Source organism: Solenopsis invicta, chromosome 1 (genome assembly GCF_016802725.1).
Source record: "Solenopsis invicta isolate M01_SB chromosome 1, UNIL_Sinv_3.0, whole genome shotgun sequence".
Lineage (NCBI taxonomy): Eukaryota > Metazoa > Arthropoda > Insecta > Hymenoptera > Formicidae > Solenopsis > Solenopsis invicta.
Window position 1 is genome coordinate 3,941,513 of NC_052664.1, and position 19,048 is coordinate 3,960,560.

The 19,048-nt window shown below is 53.3% G+C and overlaps 1 protein-coding gene across 2 annotated transcripts; it reads left to right on the top strand.

Annotated features, from left to right (window-relative positions):
* The first annotated feature begins 9,946 nt into the window (after nucleotides 1–9,946).
* LOC113004564 lies at nucleotides 9,947–18,721 on the top strand. Of its 2 annotated transcripts, XM_039450117.1 has the most exons (3): nucleotides 9,947–18,395; nucleotides 18,456–18,547; nucleotides 18,608–18,721. In XM_039450117.1, the coding sequence occupies exon 1, from the start codon at nucleotides 9,974–9,976 to the stop codon at nucleotides 10,883–10,885; it is 912 nt and encodes a 303-aa protein (XP_039306051.1). In that variant the 5' UTR covers nucleotides 9,947–9,973; the 3' UTR covers nucleotides 10,886–18,395; nucleotides 18,456–18,547; nucleotides 18,608–18,721. The 2 variants fall into 2 exon arrangements, with proteins under 2 accessions (XP_039306051.1, XP_039306046.1); XM_039450112.1 differs by having other exon boundaries at nucleotides 9,947–18,547.
* The last annotated feature ends 327 nt before the right edge of the window (nucleotides 18,722–19,048 follow it).

A 19,048-nucleotide genomic window follows, 5' to 3' on the forward strand; every position in this document is an offset into this window, starting at 1 on the left:
CATTTTTTCTTCAGCCCTTAAACACTCTCAAGAATCGACTCAGGGCCTCAGCCCCTAGGCGTTGTCGATTCAGGGCAAAAACAAAAACAAAAAAAAAATAAGATAAAATAAAGCGCGCAATAAAAAAAAAAACATGCAAACAAATATAATAATTACGCCGTTCATTATACGAATAATAATGACCGATAAATAATATTAAGTTGTACGTACATTAAATTATGCGAATACTAAGTTATGCGCACATATGTTTATACACGAGACGAAAACTGTGTAATAGTTATGTAAATATGCGGTACCTGTTACAAGTTTGTGCGACGACTCTAGGAGTAGTTGATCGTTACCCTCTCAACGGGGGGAGTATGTTAAGTAGCGTACACACGTAGCGCACACGGATACACACACACACACACACACTCACACACATATCGTCGTGCACGACAAAGCGTACCGACACATAATTACACAATTTCTTGAACTCGCCGAATTGAAACGGTTACCTATGGGACGCGACGCCGCGGCGTCGCGACTTTGAAGACGCAGAACTGCGTGCCATCAGGCAGCAATTACCCTGTCAAACGCGGGTTGACATCGCAAGGCTCTTAAGCCGAAACCAGCGATAGTTAAGGCGATAACGGTGACCAGCGTCGAACCCTAGTCCTTGAGCGACGATTGATCTAACCGCTTTGCGCGGATTCGTCGCGCTCACAGAAATTAAGAATGCGACCAATCCGGACAAGGGCGCGAATCGCCACCGCGAATCCGGACGAGCACGCAAAGGCTGCCGCGGATATATATTCGGTAGACGAAACCCTCGAGCGCTCTTTTTGGCCTGCCCCAGCAGCACGAGTGTCTGAGTGCGTGATCTGAAGTGCGCGAAGTCGAGCTCTTTCACAAGGCGAACAGGAGTCGAGACTCAGGGTAGCGGTTCCCAGGCGACGGTTCTCAAACCCAGGATCGTTACCCCTAGGCGCGTCGAGACTCCCGAGTCGCCCGAAACACGCGCGAACATTGTATTCAAAAAAATAAACATTAGCGAGGAAAATTAAGTTGTTTTCTCCTGTGAAACAGAGCGTAAACTGCAAAAACAACTAACAGTAAAAACGCAATACGTACAATTCATGTCAGAATATATTGCGCTGAATCACATGACGCGCATAAACAACAAACAAATAAATAACGTTACTCCGCGATACTACATTCCGCATCACGCGGTTTTCAAGGACAACAGCATTACTACAAAATTAAGAGTAGTGTTTGATGCGTCTTGTAAAATGGACATAGACCTTTCATTAAATGACTGTCTTATGGTCGGTCCGACCTTGCAGCAAGATCTTCTATCCATTTTGTTACGTTTCCGCATCCTCAAATACGCACTCACGGCCGATATAACAATCATAACGATATAACAAATGTATCGCCAAATATTAGTGCACGAATTGCAAACTCCATGGCAAACTATTTTCTGGCGCAGTGACATTAATGAAGACATAATGGAATACAAACTTAAAACACTCACATATGGTACCACAAGTGCATCATTTCTAGCGATAAGAGTCATGCATGAATTGACAAACATCGAAGCCTCAAATTTTCCTTTGGGATTATCAACGGTTATCAATGACTTTTATGTCAATGATTTGCTAACAGGAGCAAACTCAAGGAAGGAAGCAATAGAAATACACAATCAAACCATCAAATTATTACAAAAAAGAGGATTTCAATTACGAAAACGGTCCTCAAATTATCCTGATTTATTAAAGGATATGCTACACAAAAGCAATAACGTTCCCGTCCACTTCATCAATTGCAATCAAGAAATACGTACACTAGGCATACAGTGGAACACAAGAGACAACACACTACAATATACTATCAACATTCCTGATTCACAAAAGGTAACCAAACGTACCATGCTGTCAATGCTATCCAAGGTATTTGATCCACTAGATCTTTTAGGACCTGTGACACTATTAGCTAAAATCATCATACAAAAACTATGGCAACTCAATTTAAATTAGGACGAAACCGTTCCCATGCATATACATACATTATGGACACAACTTGTCGGTCAATTACATGCACTTAACTATTTTAAGGTACACAGACATGTACCGACATACAGCACTGACATCCAAATACATGGTTTTTCGGATGCAAGTGAGAAAGCATACGATGCCTGTGCATACATCAGAAGCACTGATCAGTATGGACAAAATTCATCACAATTACTGTGCTCAAAATCTCGCGTTGCTCCGCTAAAGACTATCATATTGCCAAGACTTGAACTTTGTGGTGCTTTACTGCTAGCACAATTAATGCAAAAAATATTAAAATCATTACGGATACAACCGGAACAAGTTTATTACTGGACAAACTCCGTTATAGTTTTACATTGGATAAAGGCTTCCAACAAAAAATGGAATGTATTCGTAGCTAACAGAGTAAATAAAATATTACGACTTTCTCACGCAAAAACTTGGCATCATGTAAAAACAGAATTCAATCCGATGAAATATCAAGAGGAGCTCTACCCACTTCTCTGATCGCTTCAAAACTATGGTGGCACGGACCTCCATGGCTGTGCAAGAACCATCAACACTGGGAAACTACCATACCAAATCTAACACTACAAAAAGAACCAGACCTGAAACAGTCTAAAACAGCTATGATCATTGTCAACAATAACATTCTTAACAAATTTTCATCTCTCAACAAATTAATTAGAATCACAGCACTCTGTCTACGATTCATCAACAATGCCAAAATTAAGACGGGGAGGATAACAGAATTTTTAACCACTCAAGAGCTCAATAATGCAAACGCACATATTGTTAAAATTTATCAAAAAATACATTTTAAAGAGGAATTATCACAATTAAAGACAAACGGAATTGTTTCAGGAAAAAGCCAAATAGCTAGCCTATCTCCATTCCTAGATGAGCAAAATATCATAAGAGTAGGCGGTCGTTTACAAAATTCAACATTGTCATACAACGCAAAGCATCCTATATTATTACCAGCTAAATCTTCATTTACGCAACTCGTCATTGCCCATAAACATCATAAACAGCTACACGCTGGAGTGCAAGCCACGATAGCTGCCATTCGTACAAAATATTAGCTATTATCTGTTCGAAATAGTGTCAAAAAGTATATAAGGCAATGCATAATATGTTTCAAGGCAGCCCCACGACGATCAGAAACAATCATGGGCAACCTACTTGAGGTCAGAGTAACACCAGCTAAACCTTTCATGCATAGTGGTGTGGACTATTGCGGTCCTATATACATAAAGTCTGGTCAACTTTGCAATGCTAAAATCATAAAGGCATACATCTCAATATTCATATGCTTATCTGCAAAGGCTATAATTTGAAGATTAAAAAATAGAAAAATATACAGGACTTTCAATCAGTCAGAAATTTGACACGAATTTTGGAAAAAGATTGCTGGATGAAAATTTTAAGGGAGAATTGACGAACGCTGCCAGATTTATTTACGAAAAACAGAATCTGTTAACAAACAATTCTCCTGAAAAAATGAGCTCGGTCTCTTTGGCTATGGCAGATGAAATAAGTAAAGCAACAATAAATGTGCTCAATGAAGGTGTAATTGTAATGGAACAAGAACTGATTTTATTCAGTGAATACGATGCTAAAGAAAATTTTGAGGAGGTGTGTTTTATTGTTTCTTTTACAATTGCAGTGATATTTTATTAAATTTCCTGATAATTGCAAAAGCACAACTTTTTCATCCTTTTTAGTGTACAGATGATCCAACGGCCGATCCTGATTATAATCCAAAAGATTTTGAAGAACTTTTATGTGAATATATTCTGTTGGAATATGAGCAGAAAGTTGTGGCTCTTGCCGAAGCACATCCAAAATGGAGTTTGGCCAATCTCTAAAAAAAGGGTGCTCATCGCTTGAAAAGAAAAGATTACCTTAAGCGGTGGAAGGAAAACGTTAAAAAAGTTGGAACGCGAATTGACAAATTAAGAACAATAGATTCTGAAACTTACCACCGTTTCATGGAAGCAAGACGCTCTTTGGAGCAGGTAAAAAGCAACAAATTTATTGCAATAAATTTGTTGCTTTTTACCTGCTCCAAAGAGCGTCTTGCAACTTTCTTTGTTATTTTTAAAAATATATTTTACATTCTGCTATTACATTTGCTCTACGTAGCGTATTTTTTATGTAAATGAAATATTTATAGAATACTACTAGGACATTGTAACAACGGGCGGTGACAGCAGCTTTCCTTTTCTTTTCGGACGACTTTCGGTTTGAAGCTAGTTCTACATGGGTAATAGTTTCAAGCAAAAGCATAAAATAAAGCCGCAAAAAATTACAAAATATGTGAGTAAAAGAGACATTGCTACCATGGGGGAAACAGTAGAACCTGCAGAATAATTTCAGAGACAAACGAGAAAACTAATTTTTAAATTTGATTTGGATCTTGTGATCAACACAGATCAAACAAGTTGCCAATATCAAATGACATATAACAGATCATTGGACTATCAAGGAGTTAAAACCGTATTCGTGAAAAGCAAAGTTTGAATAAGATAACTCATTCATACACCACACAGTACAGTGTAACTACGTCAGGCAAGTTGCTTCCCCGAGTCTTTCTGTGCCTACAAGAGCCCACAAATAAGTTTGACCCTATAGTTTCAAAAGCTATAGAGAAATTACAAGCAGAATTAAAAAATGTTGTAGTTACTTGTTTTAAATCAGGAAAATTAACAATTTATTTATATGAAGAATTTCTAAAAAGTATTCTCGTGCCGTACGTAAAAAATAAAAAATTTCTATTAATTATTTATTCTTGGGAAGGGCAAACAGATTGCAGCTTACATGATAATATTTTTGAAAATAATTTTGGAGAAGCGACTTGTACATTAAATTACATTCCTCCTAAATGTACGCCTCTTTGTTACCCGTGTGACGTATATTTTTATCGGCAGGTTAAAATTTTGATAAAATGTTTACAAAATAATTTTGCGTTATTAAAAGATCAGCGAAAAATAGCATCGTGCAAAGATGCTATAAAAATACATTCATTGGTTCACTATCAATTAAGCGCTCCCGTCATTTCTCCCGTGTTAAAGTATGCTTGTTTTGCTGCAAAATTAATACAGGATAAATCAGCTTTTTTAAATGTAAACGACGTCTGCTTTCTTCTAGCACTTTTGAAAAAGAATTGTGCGTGTTGTGATATATCATTTATAAAGTGTGCATGGTGTGAGCAAAAACCTTTGTTTCACGTGCTTCTATGACAAGTATCATCCAAATAATTGTAAACAATTTGTACAAGACGTTGATAGTGATAACGACGATAAATAAAAATGTTAGCATATTATTACGCATTTATTTGTACTTTTATATAAAATTATAATTATGTTTAAATAGTGGCCTAAAATTTTATGAGATAAAACAACAAAATTGTAAATGTAAATTTAAAAGTATTTAAAACAAAATTGTTGCTTAAATTAACTTTACTTTATATAAATAAAGGACCACACACAATCCTTATGGAAAATGGCCCTCGGTAAAATTTACTGAAATATGTTGTTGTTCTTGACGTCCCGAATAAAAGTCTCAATGGGCACAACTCTCTAAGTCCAGTATTTTTCAGTCCAAAGACGTTTGAAGTGATTGTACCATGCTTCTTCAAAAACAAATATACATGAATATATTCACACATTTATATGCGCGCGCATGTGTGTGTGGGGTGTACACACACACACACACACACACACACACACACACACACACACACACACACACACACATTTTAGAGAGCGGCTTGTGCGGCCTGAGAGCGGTCGATAAAAATGGTTCAAGTCTGTGCAAAAGTCATGTAGTGGAAGTACCCCCACCATATGATTTTAGCACAGACTTGAACCATTTTTATCGACCGCTCTCAGGCCGCACAGGCCGCTCTCTAGAATATATATATATGTGTGCGTGCGTGCGTGCGTGCGTGCGTGCGTGCGTGCGTGCGTGCGTGCCTGTTTGTGTGTGTACATCCCACACATGCGCGCGCGCATATAAATGTGTAAATATATTCATGTACATTTGGTTTTGAAGAAACATGGTACAATCACTTCAAACGTCTCTGGACTAAAAAGTACTGGACATAGAGAGTTGTGCCCATTGAGACTTTTGTTCGGGACGTCAAGAACAACAACATATTTCAATTGCAGTCAATTTAACCGAGGGTCATTTTCCATAAAGATTGTGCGTGGTTTTTTCATTGTTAGATTGCATTAAAAAAAAAAAATGCTAGGTATCAAACTCGGATCGGCAGCGCGGTGCCCGTAAGAGTCTGGAGTCGTTTTGGAGCCTCCCGAAGCTGCAGATCAACTCCAGATACAGGAATTGGCATTTCTGCGGTTCCCGAGCTTGCTAGGGGGTCTGCGGTCTCTAGTAAATTCAGGAATCTCAGCAACCTTGACACTCGAGCTGACACACCGTAACCTATCACGTGCTGAAATTATGTGCGGAATGGACCGGGGACCTTGGTTTCACCACTCGGGACGCGAGAAGTCAACCTCTATAAAAAATCAAGGTGGCGGCGTCTGTGATGCTGCGTTTTTGCGCCTCAGACGCCACGGTGGTATGTGTCTTGTTCAATGTACGGTGTTCGTCGTGGCGGGGGATCGGGTCGCCTTCTCTTTGCCGAATCCTGGGACGATCTTCTGGTCGGTGACTAAATCCCGCGTGTGGACCCGCTGGTTGTGGATGGCTCCGGCTAGCCCGAGTACATCGACACCGACATTTTGGGCCTAGGAGCAACCTGTATACCGGTGCGGCTGGCATCTCTTCTCGGGAATGTTCCTCATTAGCGCGGGGGCATCGTCGTGGGGGGTGTTAGTTCTCGCCGAGGTCATTGATTGGGGGATCGTTTTGGGTGCTTGTTGGGATTGGGGGTCCCGGTTGCCCGCCGCAGTCCATTGTCTGGCGCGCGTCGATCGTGGGTTATCCCGGTTGTACACTTAACCGCGTGCATTTGGGTTTCGTTTTTGTGTTCTTCTCTGGTCGGCCCGTGTGATGTTGTGCCGTCCATTAGGTTTGCCTCGGGTCGGTGATTTCCGTACACCAGCCCGTAGTACCCCTCGGGGCGAGGGTGGGGTTTCCCTCGTTAAACAATACCTCCTTTTATGAACTATATGGAACACGGCAAAGATAACTTACCGTGCAGGGGGGTTGGATACCCCAGGGCCGGCGAGGGGGGACTAGTGTCCCGGGTGCCCCCTCGTCGTCATCACCCAACGGACTGTCGTGCTGGTTGCTCACAGGCTCCGCCGACGAACGGGATACTGTGGAGGTTGATGTGCGTAACTGGCTTGTTGCGTCGCGGAAATTGCGCAAGAGGTTGCTCTTGCATATGCGCGAGCGCTTCGGGTCCGAGACTTGCAACGCTATTGATCGGTTCTTCGCCCTCGAGCAGCTCGAAGGAAAGCTGTCCGAGGACGAGAATTTTGACTGGGAGGGAGGGGAATATTCGGGGGGGTCCTTTTCTTCCTCAGAAGGGAGGGCTACGCCTCCCTCAGTGAATTGACACCGGGGGAAAGGGCCCATTAACCCGGGGTTCTTGCCTCGTCTGCGGGCGATGATTCGGTCCTGCTGGCCGACGGTCGTCGCAAGACGGGCGGCGGTCGGCAGGACAACAGCATAATCGGGTCCATAGGGACCCGATATTTTGAGACGGTGGTATTCGCGCCACCACCACTTATGAGGGAGGGATCAACGCCGATCCGCGTGCGTGAGGGAGGCTCGGGCAGGGAGGACCTGAGTTACCTGCCTCGTCAGAGGCGGCAGGGTCTATCCCAGTACCTGGCCGAGCCCATGGAAGTTGATCGACGAGAAGAGGAGGAAGAGATGACCGAAAACCCCCTGGAGCCGGTCATTGATTTGGATGAGTCGGAGGGCCGAGTCCGGAACCCGGATGTTCCGGAGGACGGATCCGACCTCCCGACTCACGTAAGAAGTAGCCTTGCCCGTGACCGACCCCGCTTAGACGGGAGTGGACCCTTCAGATTCCCCTCCCCATTGTCCGACGGGGCGGACACGGAAGACTGGCTCCACGGGGTTTCTCTGGAGCAGTTTAGGGCCCGCCGTCTCCGAGCCAACGTCATCCGGAGCTCGGAGTCGGAGGGAGAGGGAACGGGGGCGAATGATACGCGGCCTCGCCAACGTATCAGGATCCCCCCGACCTTGTTTACGCCGGATCAACGCCGGTACGTGGACCGGCAGCTGGGAGTGACCTCCCGGAGTACGACTACTGATCTAGCTGGGTTGGCCGATGGGTGGCTCCGGGAGGTCGAAGGAGCACAAAACAAGGCGTTCACGGGTTGCCCACTGTCGGGCAATGTTGGGACGCATGAAATTGAATACACATCTTGCCCGGGAGGCGCTCATGCCGCTAGCGTACCGCGCCATAAGCCATCTCGGGCGTGAGGACGGACAGGAGGAAGCGACGGCCGCGGCCCGGGAAGAGGAGGTTTGCTTCGTCGAATTGAGGGGGCAGTTGGGGGTAGCAAAACGCGCCTTCATGCTGCAGAGCGGTTCTTCCTCGCCCGCGGTTGCTTCACAGCCGTTGACGCGGAGAAGATCTCCTCCTCTTTGGCCGCCTTCGGCGGGCGCTTCTGCCTCCCGGCTTTTCTCCTTTCGAGGAGCGAGTGCTGGGGACGTTGGAGCGGCTGATGGCGACCGTGGAGGGATTGGAGAGGCGCCTGGCGCGGGTGTAGACGGGTGCTGTTCCGACCGCCGTTCCCACCGGCGTCAGGGGCAAGAAAGGGCCCCCTCGATGGTGACCCATCTTGATGTGGTGAGAGGGCTGCCCTCTTCCTCGAGTCGCCGTTGGGCGAGGAGAGATGGAGGGTCTAAGAGGTCACCGGGAAGGCATCTGCCTTCCCTTGGAAGGCAGCTGCGCTGCCCAAGGCGCCTCTGGCGCGGCGGGCACGAGAGGCGGAGAGGCTGGCAATTTCCGTGTCTGGGGACGGTGTCGTTTTCACGGCTTGCATCCTGGCACGGGGAGAACTGGCTCCTCAAAGGGCAGGAAGGGCCGGTGGGACCTCGGTGTTACCGAACCCGCCGGGCTGGGCCGTCTCCGGGCCGACTGGACGTATTCCAGGGCAGGGTCGGAGCGGCGGGGGTGTCCCGGCGCGTGCATTGTGGGAAATCCTCCCTGATGCACCGGGTCGGGACGGCCCTCGGGCCGCTCGGACTTTTCCGAGGCAGGGCCGAGGGCGCGTGCGGACAGAGGCGAGGGGTTTTTGTGAAGGGACTTGTCCCCGAACGGAGCTTCTCGTCGTTCCCAAATCGGACGAGACGGGCCGTTGGGACCCCGGTTTACCGGACCCAGCGGGCTGGGCCGTCTCCGAGCCGCCCGGAATTATTCCGGGGCAGGGTCGGAGCGGTGGAGGACGGTCCAGCGCGTGCCTCGCGGGAAACTCTCCCCGAGGTCACGGGCTGGACTGGCCCTAGGGCCGCTCGGAAGTTTTCCGAGGCGGGGCCTGGGGCGGTGTAGGCTGGCTCGGCATCCCGCGACGGTGTCCCTTCCAAAGCGGGTGCTGGGTTGGAGTCTTGGTCTCCCCAGGGGAATGTTTTACCCTGGGCGGACGTGCTGGTTGCCACGGCGGTTAGGGTGCGGAAGGGGCGCCGCTTCCGTTATCGACCCGTCCGTGGGGCCCCCCGGGTGGCGCCACCCATGACGGTGCCCCCGCTGTTGGAGGCGGGGGACCCCTGAAAGCCCATACGGGGCGAGCCCTTGATGGCTCCTCCGTATGGGTGTGTAGGGGGCTGGAGGCCAGTGCACCGGATGATTGACCATTCCCGGTGCCCGCGCCATAAGCCGACCCCCCGGGAGTACCCGGGGCACTTCTCCTCAATATTATATTGGGGTGGAGTGGGAAATACGCCGGTCGGTGCAGCCGTCACGGGGAGTGGGATCTTTTTCAATTATGAATAATACCAAACCAAACAAGGAGGACAGCGCGTCAACAAACGCGCAAAGGGAGAGCAGCTTGGGAGAGATGGTAACTTCATCCCTCCCCAAGCAAACTGGGAGAAACACTCCCCCTGCTGAAGGGAGAGATGCCTCTCGTCTAGTGAAGGGACCCAGCACTGGGGCCGGTTGGCTGGAGCTATTTAGCGCCACCGACCTAGGTGCTGGTAACAACCAGAACTCCTCTCCATCCAAAGGAGGACGAGCTAAGGCACGTGATAAGGTGCCAAGCATCTTCCTGGTCAGATGCGACAAAGAGCCTAAGGCAAGTCCTGGCTCTGACGAGGCGGGCCCGGCCTTCACCTTCAAAAAGAGGCCCGCCGCACAGGATTACACGGGGCTCACATATGTGACCCCGAGCACATCTAGGGCTTCCTCAAGGACTGCCTCCCCGGTCTCCGTACACTCGTCTTCGGACGAGGCGGGTCGGACCCGGACGAGCAAAAGGCCGCACGGGAAGACAGACGGAAGCAGCAAAAAATATGTGCTCTCGTCTGGATCTGAGGAGGAGCCTCCCCCGAAAACCAGGGGGAGACCCGCAATAGACCCCCCGCATAAGGGACAATATACGGCGGAAGCCATGGCCCTCCGCGTCGAGGCCGAACGGGCAAAACAGCTTAAGAAGGACCACAGGACTATCCTGAACCCCGAGGTTCTGCCCACATCAGCCCCGGCTAAGAAAGCCAGTGAGAAAGCTATGGAGCTGGCTATCGAATATGATAGCCAGGCCACGGCGGCAGTGGCCGCCATAGTAACAAACGGCCTGTCAATGCTGGCCAAATCGGTGGAGCGATCGGACAATATCCAGGGCCCGATCAGGCGAGACCTATGGAGAGTATTCGCGGAGCTGTCCGCAGGTCTCGCCTAAATAATAGGCCGAAAGGAGGAAGACGGAAGCGACCAACCCTCCTTAGACAAGGCCAAAGCAGATTGGCAGGCCTAGAAAAGAAGACTCGAGGGGGACGTGGTAAGGCTCAAGGCCAAAAACACCCTCCTCGAGCTTCAAACGAATACTGGCGGAACAGGCGGAGCGAAGCAAGCACCCCCCCAGGGTTCACGCTGACCCCTCGAACCGCGCTGAGATCGACGATGGCGGAAGCGCCATTTCGGTCGGTCTTGAGTGGTCGGATGATATGGGCTGGACCGACCCACATGAGATCATCGACGTCGAAATGGATGCAGCTCATCGCAACCTGCCCGGCAACGAGGAATTTCCGCCTTTGGGACCAGCGTCCCAAGGGAGGAAAAAGAAGAAAATCAAAAAGAAGGGGAGGCCCACGCTGGAGGAATTATACCTCCCCATCTTTGCGCCGACGCTTAGAGGGGTTCAGCGACAATTAAACCCCCTCTCGACGGCGGCGGACAGGATGGTGGCACCGCCCCCCGCCCCCATGGGGCCGCCGAGGAGCGCCACCAAAAAGGCAGCCTCCTCCGCAAAAACAGGCGACGGAGGAAACGCGATGGAGGAGAGGGTGCAGGCCATTCTGGCCAAAATCCTCCCTTTCATCTTGGAGGAGTTGGAGGTCGCCTCCGGGAAACGCCCCGCGTCTGGGCACAATGCGGTCCCTACCGCCTCCCGGAACATTGGTGGTGGAGAGGAGAAACCGCGGCTCGATCCCGTGAGGACCCAGGCAGGCCCTCCCGCGAGATGCCGCCTCCTCCTCCTCCCCCGGTAGCAGCCGCCCCCCACAGAGTGGGCACGACGCAGCCCCAGATGCAATCCTGGACGGAGGTTATCTCCAAGTCGGCCAAAAGGAGGGCAGCCAGGAAGGCCGCCGCCGAAAAAGCCAACGCTACCGCGGCCAATAGAGGGACTTCCCCTCCCTCCGCTGCTCCCTCGTCCCTTAGAGGGAGGAGGGGAGTAAACCCTCTTCCCCGCCCTCCACAAAAGGGGCGCAAGGGGAACCCTCCGGTTAAAACGGTCGAGATACGTATCACCGGGCTGGACGACTCGGCCACCCCCCAAGAGGTGGCCGAGGCTGTGGCCGGGTTGGGAGCATGTTTCCCCCTGGATGTTAAAGCCGGGGAGATTCGCATGGCTCCCAACGGGCTAGGCACTTGCTGGGTGCGGTGCGCTGCAGCCGCCGGGAAGAAAGGCTTGGCCACCCCGCGTATATTAGTGGGGTGGTCCAGCTGCAGGGTCGTACTGCTTCCCTCGAGGGGCCTGCAGTGCTTCAAGTGCCTGGCCACAGGCGCGTACAGAGCAAGTGCAGCAGCTAGATCGATAGATCTGGCTGCTGCTACAGATGCGGAGGTCTCGGCCACCAAGCCAACGCCTGTCGGGAAAAAGTGGGCTGCCCCACCTGCAAGGATAAGGGGCAGCCCGCCGACACAGGCCAGGAGATAAAGGGTGCTTCATCAACCCAAAGGCGGATAAAGCACCTCACAGCGGCAAAACCGCTGCCAACAGGCAGCCCTCCCAGCCGCAACAGAGGAAGCAAAAAATCCCCAACCAGGGGTCCGCCAGGACGGCCGGGGTGGACAAACCCCCCGGCAGGACGGCCCCTGGAAATGAGGGGGTCCAAGGGGGAAAGGACACCGGGAGCCCTCTCCCCGAGGTAGTGGAGGAGACACAAGGGGACGAGGGTCTGGTAGAGGTGACTATGATCCCAGACCCTGTCCTGGAGGTGGCAGATCCCCCTCCTCTCCCGCAAAGAAGGGCGAGGGAGCCTGAGGAGGCAAGAGCCTCGGAGATGAAGGTGGAGGAGCCTCAGGGACCGGAACATGCCCCCTAGGCTCCTCCAGGCCAACCTCAACCACGCCAGGGCTGCGCAAAACATGCTTGCGCAGTGCCTGGCGGAGGGGGGTGGCGGGCTGGCCATCGTCGCCGATCCTTACAGGATTCCCGAGGGTGACCTTAATTAGGTCAGTGACACCTCGGGGAAGGTGGCGATGGTTAGCCATCACGTGCCGGGCGCTCCGTCGATGATTCCGGTATCCGCAGGCGAGGGCTTCGTTATGGTCGAGTATGGACTCATCGATGTCCTGGGATGTTATCTCCCCCCCCTAGCCTAACTAGGGGGGAGTACGAGGCGGCCCTAGATGGCATGGAGAGCGACATACTCAGTCGCTCTCCAAGGCCTGTCGTCGTGGGGGGAGACCTCAATGCCCACGCCGTGGCTTGGGGCTCCCCTCGCACAGACGCCAGGGGCCGCCTCGCCCTGGACTTTGCGGCGGGGCTCGGCCTGGTCCTTCTGAACTAGGGCCGGGTCAGCACTTACGTGGGGGCCAGGGGGGAGTCCATCGTCGACGTGACGTGGGCTTCCCCCAACGCCCTTAACAGGGTAAAGGGATGGCAAGTGGAGACCGGCTCCTTAGGAGAACTGTCTGATCATAGACTTATCTCCATGGAACTGGTCTCCCCCCCGCGGAGGTGCGTGAGCAACGCCGCCGCACCCGGGACAGAAATCGATGGGTCCTAAGAAAACTCGACCTCGATGCCCTCGAGGTCAGCTTCCTCGCCTCCACCTGGCCGGAGGGAGGAGTTGACCTCGGAGCCGAGGAGGAGGCGGAGCGCCTATGTGAGCTGATGTCGCGTGCCTGCGACGCCTCCATGCCCCGCAGCAGACCAATGGCGTGTCGTGCCGCCTATTGGTGGTCCGCGGAGCTCGCCGAACTGAGGCGGGCTACCGTGGCCGCCAGGCGGGCACACACGCGCGCCAAGCGGCGGGGCATGGAGGAGGCATTGAACAGCGCTGCGGCGGCCTTCAGGGAAGCCAGAAAGGCCCTGAGGACCGCCATAGCGCGGGCGAAGGCAGCGGCCTGGGCGGAGCTGCTCTCCGAGCTGGATCGCGACCCATGGGGGAGACCTTATAAAATAGTGATGAAATGGCTCCGTCCGTGGGCGCCTCCAGTCTCGGAGACGCTAGACCTCCAGTTCCTCAGTGAGGTGGTGGACAAATTGTTCCCCACCAGGGGGAGGGACATCCCAGAAAAGACTGGCCCTCTTCCAGGATGGACCGAGGAACTGGAGGTGTCCAGGCACAAAATGGTCGCGGTTTTCGCCCGCATAACGGGAAGAAAGGCAAAGGCGCCTGGGCCGGACGGAATACACGCCTAGGTCTGGGCCCGGGCGTCTTCGATAATAGGGGAGGCACTTCGTGCCACATATACGAAGTGCCTCCGGGAAGGAACTTTCCCCAGGAGGTGGAAGAGGGCCCGGCTTAAAAAGGAGGGCAAGCCAGAGGAGAGCCCCTCCGCGTATAGGCTCCTTTGTATGCTGGATGATGCGGGCAAGATCTTCGAGCGTATCATCGCTAACCGCATCATCCGGCATATGTCCCGGAATAGTCCCGATTTGTCCCCCGGACAATTTGGATTTCGAGAGGCGAGATCGACCGTCGACGCAATACGACAGGTCCGATCCCTGTCGGAGTCCATCACGGGGGACGGGAAGGTGGCGTTGGCGATATCCCTGGATATCACCAACGCCTTTAATAGTATCGCGTGGGGCGAGGTAGTGGCGGCGCTCAGCGAGCATTTTCACTTGCCGCCCTATCTCGTCGCCATCGTTCGGGACTACTTCCGGGACAGGGTGCTGGAGTTCCGGGACAAAACTGGACTCCTGCAGCGGAGGAACATGTCGTGTGGCATTCCGCAGGGGTCAGTACTGGGCCCCCTGTTATAGAACGCCACATACGACAAGGTGCTCCGCGGGGCCCTCCCCCCCGGTTGCCACGTCGTCGGATACGCTGACGACACGTTTGTGGTAGCCGGGGGAGCCTCCTGGGTGATGGCGATTGCTATGGGCAATTGGGCGGTGAACTGTGTCGTCGGTTTCATCAAGAGCCTGGGCCTGAGGATGGACCCGGAGAAGACGGAAGCCATCTTTTTCCATGATGGCTCTTCCCGGGTACCGCCCCGAGCCTTCGTCCGGGTGGACAACACCCGGATCCAAGTGGGGGCAACCCTAAAATATTTGGGGTTGCTATTGGATGGTCGCTGAGCCTTTGTCGAGCATTTCGACAAACTGGCCCAGCGATTCGGCAGGAGGACGGACGCCCTCCGGGGGTTGATGCCCAACCTCCGAGGTCCGAGAGTCGGTGCGAGGCGCGCGTACACCTACGCGGTCATGGCTGGGACTCTGTATGGAGCCCCAGTCTGGTTCCGCGAGGCGCTGGCCAGCCGTCGCATACGAGAAGTGCTGCACGGAGTGCAGCGGCGGCTGGCGCGAAGAATTGTGCGCGCGTACTTCACCGTCCCTGGCGCGGCGACTATGGTACTGGCGGGGCTCCCCCCGGCGGAATTCACGGCCGACGCTCTGGCATGGTCATACGCCAGAGCGAAGACCGTCCGCCTGCAGGGGGGAGTGGTTACCCCCAGGGTCGCTGCGCTACTACGTGAGAGGGCACGCCGGCGGGCCATTAGAGCTTGGCAAGAGAGCCTCGCCAACGACCCGCCGGCGGCACGATCTCGGATCTTGGAGGCCGTCCTACCCCACTTGGACAAATGGGTAGGCCGCCTTTGGGGTGGCTTGTCCTACCGGACGACACAGGGGCTCACCGGGCATGGCTGCTTCGGTGAGTACCTGTGCAGGATACGCAAGGAGCCGACGACGCAGTGTCATCATTGCGAGGCGGACCGGGACTCTGCGCTGGAACACTGTCCAGCGTGGGAGGAGCTGCGCGGAGTCCTACGAGAAGTAATTGGCGACGACCTCTCCCTGCGGGCCATCATTAGCCAGATGGTCAGCAGGGAGAGGGCATGGGTCGCGGTCTCCTCCTTCTGCGAACAAGTAATGCGGCAGAAGGAGGAGGCCGAAACTATAAGAGAGCGGAGGCCGGGGGAACGCATGCCCCCCGGCGAAGGAAACAACGTAAGGGGCGGCGGGGACGGGGGCCACGACCCATCTTGGCTCCCTTCCCGGCCGCCCCGAAGAAGAAGGCACGCCCCCCGCTCCCCAGGCTAACGCGGCCCGTCTGCTAAAAGGCGGCGGGAGGCCAGCAGATCAGCTGCTGTCGCCCCCTCCCTCCCCACGATTGAGGAGGAGGGGAGCGACAGCGCCAATATGGAGATGAGGAGGCGATTCTCCTCCCCTGAGGCTGCCGGCCCCGCCTTTGGGACACGCAGCCGCGGGAGGAGGGCTCCTCACATCGTTGAGCCCGGCGAGGCAGATCCGACCTGACGGTCCGGGGGGAGCGACCCTGCGACATAACGCGGAGCCGCTCCCCCCGCTGCCTCACCGTGGTGGGGGGAGAGGGAAGGGTCTTCTCTCTCCCCCCCAGGGCAGAATGTAGGGCCCTGCCGCCGTCATCGCGGCGCAAAGAGGCCCGGAAACCATCCGGCGGGGGCCGGACCCCCGGGCCGTACTCCCAACGACAACAGGGGAAGAGGCGGGGGAGGGACGGTGTCCCTCTCCACCGACCTAGGGCAGGCTAAGCCCTTAAGCCCTGCCAGGGGCGCCTTTTGTAAACTAAGGCGCCTCTGGCGAGATGAGTCGGCCGCCAACTGGCCGACTGGGTCCGGGGGGCTCCGGAAGCATGCTGCACGCGTTTCCGGAGCCCCCCCACTCATGGGCCAGGGCAGGACACCCGGAGAGGTTTTAATGGGTATGTCCTCGTCGACATATCGTCGGTGGGGAAGAGCCCCACATAACCACCAGGCCTCCCCCGGGGCCTGGGGTATGCGGTAATGCATTTCCTCTCCGTTATAAAAAAAAGGGGGGGCAAGAAAGGGAAAGGGGGACAAAGGGGCGCAAGGGGCTTTGCGGGAGAAGCCCCCTGCGCCTCCCATAGAGCCGGCGACAGCGCCCGACCCCAATGCGCCTTCAAGCGATCGGAGCTGGGTCGAGGTTGTCAGCACCAGAAAGAAGAGAAAAGTGGACAGGGGGGGCCGAAGAGTGCCCTCCGTTTGTTCCACTGGAGAGAGCGGCTGGGGGGTGTTCTGGATCGCATGGAGAAGTCACGACTTGGCCATCGGAGGCGGTGGCGCCTGTCGCCCCCTCAGCGGCCGAGCCAAAGAAAAAGAGGAAAAAAGAAAAGAAAAATTAGGGAGGTCCGCCACAAAGTAACGTCCTCGCGGCGAGGAAGAGTCAAGTCATCGGCGATTCTGGTGACAGTGACGGGGGACGACGCCTCCTACGCGAGCGTTATGCAACGGGCCCGCGAGTCAATAGTCCTTGGGGATATTTTGTCGCAAGGTGGGAACGGGCTGCGGGTTTGCCGAGCCCAGACCGGGAGTCTCCTCCTGGAGATCCCCGGCGAAGACAGCAGGCCAGCGGCGCAGAGGCTGGCCTCCGAGATGCGGCGCGTTGCGGGGGGCCCGGACATGCGGATCTCTTACCTTTTGCGAAGAGTGGGGATCCGCATCTCGGGTTCGATGAATCGGTCACCCCGGAGGAGGTAGCCATGGCGGTTGCCGACTCCGGATGCTGCTTTGTGGCAGACCTGAGGGTGGGCCGGGTGACGCGCAGTCGGCGGGGGCTGGGCTCTGTCATAGTGCAGTGCCCGGTCGCCGCTGCTGCGAAGATCGTCCGGTCGGGAAGTCTGGCCCTGGGTTGGGTGGCGGCTTGCGTGGAGGTGCTTAAGGCGCCTCCGCTGCGATGTTTCCAGTGCCTGGCACAGGGTCATACGCAGCATCGGTGCTCTGGCGGTATCGACAAGGCCCGGTGCTACTTTAATCGTGGGGCGGAGGGGCACACCCAAGCAGAATGCGCGAATAGGCCGTTTTGCCCGGAGTAAGGTAGCCGGGCAGAACGGCCTATTAGAGTTGCCTCCAAAGGTAAAGCGCACAACCACCGCCCCGGCGGTGAAAAGTGCGCGCGGGTTTCCCCGGCTGTTCGGTCGGGGAAGAGGGCTCCCTCTCCTCCGCAGCAGGAGGAGGGCGGAGACCTAGAAGACGATTGGCTGCTGTCTCCTCCGCCTCCCACCTCGCTCGGCACTCAGGCCGTAAATGGTGGTGTGTTAGAGGGGCTGGTGGCTGATATCGACATGGAGGAGACCCCTCCCGTAACGGAGGCCTCTGTGGGTGAGGCCTTGTCACGGGGGTGATGGAGTTGTCGGAGTCGTCCGGAGCCTTTGGGGTCCAAACGAGTCCGCCGACCAAAAAGAGGTGCAAGGCACTCGACAATCCGAGTGCCTCACACCTCCCACAAGCGAAGGTGGTGCTCGAGCCCCTCCCTCTCCCACAACGGGAGAAGCGAGTAAGATTCTACTCGAGCATTTCTGCCAAGAAATGTTAAGACCCCGGGCGAAGAAGGCGTTGACGCCTTCTCTCCCAGGGTCGCCTATCCTCGGAGATGATAGGGCCGTGGAGTGACCTCCTAGAGGGGAAGGGGGGGCTGTGACCGGACGAACGGACATTAATTTCTGTGTTTTTCACTTTACAGATTATCTCACCTACCTTTTGGATTAATTCTACAAAGATCTCACGGTCGCCAGGTAATTTGACCTACTAATTACCAAGGTAATTAATTAATTGAGTTCTTTCCTCTGTTTCAGGAATCCTCGTACGTAATTGGCCAGGCTTGTCCTTCCTGTCAACGTTTGTCGTGGGATTGATTACGCCGCTGCGTAATGTTCGTCGTACACAGGTAAGTTTATTATCTCGATTGCGTGCACTGAGTTTAATGTCTATGCACTTCTTATTTCAGGTAATGACATGGAAATGGGACTTATCAATGTCGGCTGCGCAAATCATTTATGTCGGTTCACATAAAATAATGTTTATTGCACACACATGATAATAAAAGAAAATAAAAGTACAATTGGTCCCTATTCACTATTCACAATGTTCTTAACAAATAATTTTACTGTTTGCGTCGCGCGCGAGATGATGCAATGTTGCATCATACGACAGACGGCCGGTGGCATAGGTCTCCTAGCTCGGTCTGTAACCGACTGACTCGTAATATGGCGACGCTTGGCTTCTCTCCTGAGGCCCTTATTTTCGGATGCTGTCGCATATTATTACGCCAAACATGGCGGTGATGCCACAATTGAGCGCGGGAAAACGCGTTTGAATTTGTGATATTTCTAGCAGTATTATTATTAAATGACATTTTGTCATGACACAATATAAATGCTAAAATATT

Coding starts and splice junctions, on each gene's coding strand:
- LOC113004564 (XM_039450112.1), top strand. CDS start 9,974: ATGAATAATACCAAACCAAACAAGGAGGACAGCGCGTCAACAAACGCG.